Source organism: Microtus ochrogaster, chromosome 5 (genome assembly GCF_000317375.1).
Source record: "Microtus ochrogaster isolate Prairie Vole_2 chromosome 5, MicOch1.0, whole genome shotgun sequence".
Lineage (NCBI taxonomy): Eukaryota > Metazoa > Chordata > Mammalia > Rodentia > Cricetidae > Microtus > Microtus ochrogaster.
In genome coordinates, this window is record NC_022012.1 from 4,411,072 (window position 1) to 4,418,949 (window position 7,878).

Sequence of the window (7,878 nt, forward strand, 5' to 3'; positions counted from 1 at the left end):
GAACACAGTGGTCAGGATAATGCAGGACAGTGCTGTGTGCCTGCAGACACTCCATAGGAAACACAGCGATCAGGATAATGAGGGACAGCATTGTGCAGCTGCACAGACACTCCACAGGGAACACAGCGGTCAGGATAATGCGGGACAGTGCTGTGCACTGCAGACACTCCCCAGGGAACAGAGCGGTCAGGATAATGCGGGACAGCATTGTGCACTGCACAGACACTCTGCAGGGAACACAGCGGTCAGGATAGTGCAGGACATCTCACAGTGGTTGTCAGAGAGAGTGCCATCCTAAGAAAGGCACGTGCTTTTGTGAGGCTGAGCATCACAAACCATGGGATAAGGCGAGGGGAAGAAAACACATTTCAGAAGAAGAGACGCTTCCATTTCCCCACAGTCCCTTCTGCCCGCCACCTGGGAGCAAATGGCTCTATAATCTCCTCTTATTACACCAATGTTCTATTATAGAAAGGTGTAGCTGAGTGTTTCCACACAGAATGGGCCATAGAGAAGCCTGGACGAGGCAACTCCCAGGTCACTTTCCAAGAGGCACTCACATGAGCAAATGTCATTGCAGGTAAAGACAAGGAACAATAACACAGGAACGGGCAACATCAGAAAGACCAGGAAACACATATGGAAGAAATATGCAGGAAAAATGGCGAAATTATTGGGCTCTCATACTGTGGTGTATAAAGAGCCTCAGCTTAGAAATGCTGGGGGGGGGTGTTACAGGGGTTCTCTAAGCAGAGAAGTAAGAAGTGTGGATTTCTAACTGTAGCGTGTGTGTTGGGGGGGGGGGGCTGCAGTTAATGGAGCATCCAGCTCTTCCAGAGGGTTCAAGCTTGGTTCCCAGCACTCACATCAGGAGGCACACACCATATTAACTCCAGTGCCCTCTTCCAGCCTCCAAGGGCACCCACACACATGGCACCCCAAACACATATCTAAATTACTCAAAATCTTTTTTTTAAAAAAAGAAAGAATCATAATGGGGCTCTCTGGCAGGGGTGAGTCAGTGGGAGAGGACCGGGAATATGAGTGGTGGTCTTTGTCATAGAAAGGCCCCCCGAAAGTCATATGAAGATTAGTTAGAATACCGAATGCTTTGTCAGTAAGTTACTTCTTCATCCGAAGAACATTAAACGACACTTCTTCGGCAAGCAGAATTTGGAGTAAAATTGGTTGTTCCAAACAGAAGATGAATAACTCAGGCATCTAGCGACCCTTCACCAGCACAACTCAAAGAAGGGAGACACACAAACTCTACTACTAAAACCAATAAGAATAGCCTGAGTTAACAACCACTGGTCATCAATATCACTTAATATTAATGGACTCAATTCACCTATAAAAAGGCACAGGCTAAGAGATTGGATATGAAAACAAGATCCAACATTCTGCTGTTTACAAGAAACACACCTCAACCACAAAGACAGGCATCTACTCAGAGTAAAGGGCTGGGAAATGGTTTATCAAGCAAATGGACGAAAGAAACAAGCAGCTGTGGCCATACTAATTTCTAACAAAGTTGACTTGAAACTAAAATCAATCAGAAAAGATAGAGAGGGACATTTTATACTCATAACAGGAACAATTCATCAGGATGAAGTCTCAATCCTGAATATCTATGCCCCTAATATAAAAGCACCCACTTATGTAAAAGAAATATTACTAGAACTCAAGGCAGACATCAAACCACACACACTAGTAGCAGAAGATGAAAATTAAATCCCTGAGACTGAATTATGGACAGAGTTCTTTAATCCTCCTGGCCTAGGCACTAGTTTTACCTCACACAGAGTGCCTGGTTACAGGCTGAGTCAGTGGACTCCAAAGCCGAGGACTTGCGGCTCAGGAGGGGACCCACACTCTTGCAGGCTCTGCTCTTTCCTCATGGTCTGTGTCCGGTGGGAGCCCATGAGGAGATGGATTATGACAATTGTGTTTGAAAATACTCTCACTATGTTATCATCATCTCCTTAAAGCAGGGACAGTGTGTTTTATATTTATTACAAATGAGTACCTCAAAGCCTATCACAGGCAGTAAGGATGGCCTGGCTCTTGGGTGGCCCTATGCATTAGCAGTCCTGTTGTCTCATCTCCTGGGGTCTGGGCAGTGTCTATACATCTGCACCACAAGGTTACCTTGATGCTGGAGCTGACATGACCAGCCAGAGATGCCATCTTATAAGGATGCTCACATGAGTGACACAGTTACAAATTAGACTGTACTTGGAAAAAATGTTAAGAGAATAAAATAAGCATCTTGACCTGTTCTCTTCTGCAATACTGTTCACATGGGGGGATCCATTACTTCTTATGTTAACCTAGGAAAATAAATGACTTCATAGGCAAAGGCATGCAGGGCCCATGTCGGTAAGGAAGAGCTTGTGGGCATGGAAGGAAAGTGGGCCCTAGGATTTTCTCAATACACCCTTAAGTTTGGTAACTGAAATGCTGTATGGGCAGGGCGTATTCTCTCACTTATAGGTAATTTTGTTTTCTTGTGGTCAGATTTCTGACAAAAAGCAACTTAAGGTAGGAGGAAAGGTATTGTGGCCTTTGGTGTGAAGGCACAGTCAGTCATAATGGGGAGGCATAAGCATTTGTGGAGTGTGTAGGTGCTGAGATTTCTCACATCCATGGGGAGCAGGAGGAAGAGAGAGGGGACGTGGACACTCAGATGGCTTTCTCCTTTTGATATTTTTATTCAGACCAGGGCCCCAGCCCCTGGGATTGCCACCCACGTTCAGCACTGTGCACGCAGCCACTTTACATGCTCTTTGGAAAAGCGCTCCAGTTAAAACCAGAACTGAGCTCCCTTCATGGCCTAGGCACTTCCTAGACAAATCCAAGCCAACAAATCAAACTCCACTGCCATAGCAACACACACACCATTTTTTAGATTAATAGATTTTCTTCTTAGCATAGTTTTAGATTTCCTAAGGAAATGAGGGTTCTCCTACACCCCTCAAGCACCCATCCTGCATTCCGCACATAGTGGTCTCCACTGTTAAGAACTTGCATTCCTGTGGTAGAGTGATTGCAGTCAGTGAGTCAATATGGATAGACATTAACTGAATCCAGAATTCGCCATGTGAATTGTGTATTCTATGGGTTTCACTGATGCTTTCATTCATTCACCATTACAGAAAGACACAGAGGGATCCTCTGCCCTAAAGGGATTTATCCTTCCACGGCTCTCTTCTTTCTATTGTCTTTGATCATAATTTCAAACAAAAATATTGCTCTAAGCACTTTCCTCATAGATAATTTTTGAAGCTGTTACATATAAGAAAGCTAAAACTTACCGGTTCCACAAACTCAAACTTCTTCTTCTCTTGAACCTCTTGGATTTTAAAGACATATTCTAACGAAGCTTCATAGAAGTTCTGATGTTCTCGGCCAATCTGTGAATCTGCCTAAAAAATAAAATACCAGCAGCATGACACAAGGCTTAAATACTGATGAGTCTATACACAGAGGGAGACAAGATGGAATAAATCCCACAGTTCCTCATTAAATACTAACTCTGCCAAGAGTTTTAACACAGCTCCATCTCACTAAAGCTTACAGTGTGTGAAGTCAGGATGAATACAGATGCACATATCCAGCTAAGTACCAAAGGGTATGGTACAACAAGCTAAAATACCTTCAAACTGGAATAAAAAGGCTACAGTAAACAAAAAAGAGGCACATTGAAAATTACAGTAAAATTATGGGGGGAATCTCCAAAGAGATATGCAAACATCTACAGTCAGAGAAGGCATTAAATTTTGAAAGGAAATGGTATAATTGGCTCTCAGCATGAACAATTGACAGTGAATTAATTCAGCCGATGAGAGAGGACAAAGTCTAACGGGAGGGGAAGTGAGCAAGAGAAGGTGATGGGATGTATGAAGGAAACAGAAGAAGTACAGTCTGAGGGAGGAGGGGGCTAGCAATAGGGCAGTAAGGGTTGGGGAGGGCACTGTGTATGGGTGGGCAGGACAAGGAGCAATTATATACATGTGTGAGAAGGTCACCCTGGAACACACCCCTTTATATGTTGAAAAATTAATAAGAAAGAAGAGAGGAAGAGATGAGGGAGGAAGGCAAGGAAGGAAGAGAAGGAGGAGCAGGGAATGTAGGCAAAGTCACCATCAGGAAACATAAGACGTGGAAGAGCTTGGCAAAACTGGCTGCAGAGGAAGCAGGGAAAGTAAGATTGGCAGATCTTAGATGCTTCATAGGAAATATGGATTTTTCATCAAAGAAGTATTGGCATTTATTAAGCATGAAAGCAATGCACCATTAGGGAAAATCTAGCACAGACAATGTTAGAAAAGCCAAAAACAAAGAACCGAACAACTATTCCACGGTCAACCATTCAGTGTTGATCAACCATTCTGTAGTGATCAACCACTCTGTGGTAGACCAACCATACTGTGGTGATCAACTAACTACTCTGTGGTGGTCAACCACTCTGTGGTGGTCAACCACTCTGTGGTGATCAAACATTCAGTGGTGGGTCGTGTTCCACCAGGATCAGGGCATCCCCTGACTGCACAGTACAGCACAGAGCTTCTGAGACAGCTTCCCTGTCTTTCTGGCTTGGTCTCTCCTCTTCTATGCCATTCTCACAGGCACCCTGAAGTGTGACTCTGGTTCTCTAAAAGCATATGGACAACTTTCCTTGGCCTGTTCCATTCTCCAGCTGCAGCTCAGATTAATGAAAGGCCGAGGGGAACAGGCTCTTAGCGAGCCACTGACAAGGTTGATGTGGCTGCAAAGGCAGCACCAGAGCATGTGGCTTCTAGTCTGCTCATCACAGAAACAAGGGTTTCACTCGGAACCTCTCAAGATGATCATATATCTTTATGTATTTGGCAATATACTTATAAAAAGTCCAGTATTATCAGCAACTCGCTTGGGGTTTAAAGCTGAGAATTCCAAAGTTTAAACTAACATATGTTCAAAATTAGGTAGATTTGAGCCAAAACTTTTCTGGCTATGGAAAATCATTTAGGAACAGTATTATCCGAAATAGAAGGAAAAGTGGGATTCCAGATAAATGTACCACTTTTCTGCTTACTATTGCGTAGCAGAGTGAATCCAGAGTGGGGGGGGGGGGGAGGCTCTTGAGAGAGAAGGTCTGATTTGTGGCATGTGTTGGTTTCTGTGGTACCAACGACCCCCTATCGGCCACTTCCAAACCACAAAGCCACTATCAGTGAATGCAGAAGTTGGAAGATAAGCAGCAATGGGCTCTCAGCTGCAAGCGTTGGAACCATACGATATCCTGCATTAGATGCAGCATTCTATGTAGAGACTTTATTATCTTTAAAAGATGCCATCACTGATGGTGCTGCCTAGCACAGCAGAAGAATCTAGAATACTGAAACACCTGTAGAGTCCACAGTGGCTGTTCCTAGCTCCCAAGCTGAGAGAAGCAGCCGTCCAGCAGCCTGGCTGCTCTCTTTTGGAAGGGTTACTAAGGAGACTGCCCATGGTCAGCCCAGGGATGTGCTTGAAGGACAATTCCCATAGCAACCAGCAAGAATATCCTATGAGACAGTGGTGGTCTTCAATCCAGCCACCAGACTTCTGAAACAATGCACCCAAGAAATGGGACTTTCCCATGGATCTCACATTGGGAAGAGAAAAGGCCTGGGAAACTGTCTCCAGTCAGAGGGAACCTATCCCCACACCTTGGCCGGGGCTGCTCAGATGAGCATATCCCTGGCCCTCTTCTCAATTTATTCTTATCTCAGGACTAAAGATGGACCTGGCGGGGAGTGTCCACTGGATCTCCTTCTCCCTCTTCCCAATTAATTAATTAATTAATTAATTAATTTAACTAATCTTTCTTGTTTTTTACTACTAATTTGGGCTGTTTTAATTGGCTTCTTGAGGCCAGGCGATTGAGTCTGGCTTCCTGGGCTGTGACTGCAAGTGTGTTGATGAAAATGGCCACGTGCCTAACCTGCGTGTGAAAGGGCCATGGCCTATGTTCTCGGGACGCTTACAGATGGTCACGTGACTGCCCGTCACGTGACTGCCCTCCAGGGAAACGCTGGGCACTGAGTCTCTGAATGTCGCCTTAGGAATGGACAGCTGCGGGAGTGAAACACGCCTGTGCGCCTCCCCTGAGGGACCGACGACCTCTGCACCTGGCTTGCCTGGACTTGGCTCATTTTCTCTCTATCTTATCACTACTCGAATCCCAGCCACAAAAGTGTGGTGTCCCACGAGCCTTCCCATACAAACACCACCCTACTGGTAGCCTAGGAGACCCCTGACACAGAGTCTGAGATCATCTCTCTGAAGACGTGGCTGCTGTGTACAATGCCATTCCTCTCAAGGACCCTGCAGTGGAGACTGAGGGAGAGAAGAGAAATAACTGTCTTTGCCACTTTTCAGTATTAGATGCTCTTAGATATTACTGTACAGTAGAATTTCAGCGCAGCAAAAATTCTCTGAGGGAACCATACGTCAGGACTATGACAGCTCCCTTCTTTCCCACAGACGAGCACAGGATGGAGAAGGGTGCTTCCCACAAGTGAGCACAGGATGGAGAAGGGTGTTTCCCACAGATGAACACCGGATGGAGAAGGGTGTTTCCCACAGATGAACACAGGATGGAGAAGGGTGTTTCCCACAGGTGAGCACAGGATGGAGAAGGGTGTTTCCCACAGGTGAGCACCGGATGGAGAAGGGTGTTTCCCACAGGTGAGCACAGGATGGAGAAGGGTGTTCTCCCTCAAGAAGAACTCCCTTGGACTAGAGGCTAACTAGAAAACACTTAAGTCAGGAATAGTGACTCACACCCATAATAACAACATTCAGGAAACTGAGGCAGAAGGATTGCTGTGAGTTCAAAGCCAAGGCAAAAGGACACTCTTTAGAGAGTGGGACTCTGTCTCAACAGATATAAAATAAAAACAAAAAAAATTGCTTATAATCCTAGTAACAGGTGTTGTCTATTTCTTACGGCTAAGGGGAACGATATGATTTCCAAACTAGCAGTGAACACTGGTGATGATGATGTCTCCGCAGCAGGCGTGCCCTGTTCCATACATGGCAAAGAGATTATAATGAAGGAGAAGGCAAGTTCTGCTTTATGGCCTCTCTTATGCCAATATGCCTGTCTTGGCAAGAAGGGGAAGAAGCCTCCAGGACTATTTGCTGGAGCACACCCCCTGCAGGAGAAAATATTTATGGTAGACTCAGAAAAAAAAATGAGCAAGTTTAGAGTCGGCGAGGATAAATGAGGAACTAGACAATAACAACAAAACAAAAGTCACAGTTGGATGTGGTGGTACAGGCCTGCAATCCCAGCTGGCAAAGGCATGAGAACTCTTAGGAATTCAAAGCCCACCCTGGGCTACATAGCACATTCTGTCAGGGTTACACAGCAAGAGCCTGTTGAGAAATGAAGGGAGGGATAGAGACAGGAAGGGGGGGAGAGAGAGAGAAAGAGTGAGAGAAAGAGAGAGAGAGAGAGAGAGAGAGAGAGAGAGAGAGAGAGAGAGAGAACCAGCAGGTATGCTTAAAGATTTATTTATCTATTTATTTATGTATGTGCCTGAATGAACTTATGGTTCAGCACATGCATGCAGCAGGAAAGTCACAGGGTGTTGGATTCCCTGGAATTGGAGGTGCAAACAGTAGTGGAAACCAAGCCTAAGTCCTCGACAAGAGCAGTGGTTGCTCTTAGCTATCTTACCAGCTAACCGGCCCCAGAAGTCAATGTGGACTGATTGAAGGGTTGGTTACTAAATGTCTGGTCTTCCCCTGACCTGTGGGAAACCCAAGGACCACCCACCTCCATCCAGGTTTAGTAAGGTGAGCATCCAAACTGCCTAGGATCCCCCAAAGCCAGTACATGCA

At 45.4% G+C, this 7,878-nt stretch overlaps 1 protein-coding gene across 1 annotated transcript in view; it reads right to left on the reverse strand.

Moving 5' to 3' along the window:
- Arhgap42 (Rho GTPase activating protein 42) overlaps positions 1-7,878 on the reverse strand; it is a 224,432-nt gene that overhangs the window by 51,795 nt on the left and 164,759 nt on the right. Inside the window, exon 6 of the mRNA XM_005346793.3 lies at positions 3,318-3,428. Within this exon, the coding sequence (XP_005346850.1) occupies positions 3,318-3,428 (111 nt within the window). The remainder of the gene's footprint in view (positions 1-3,317; positions 3,429-7,878) is intronic.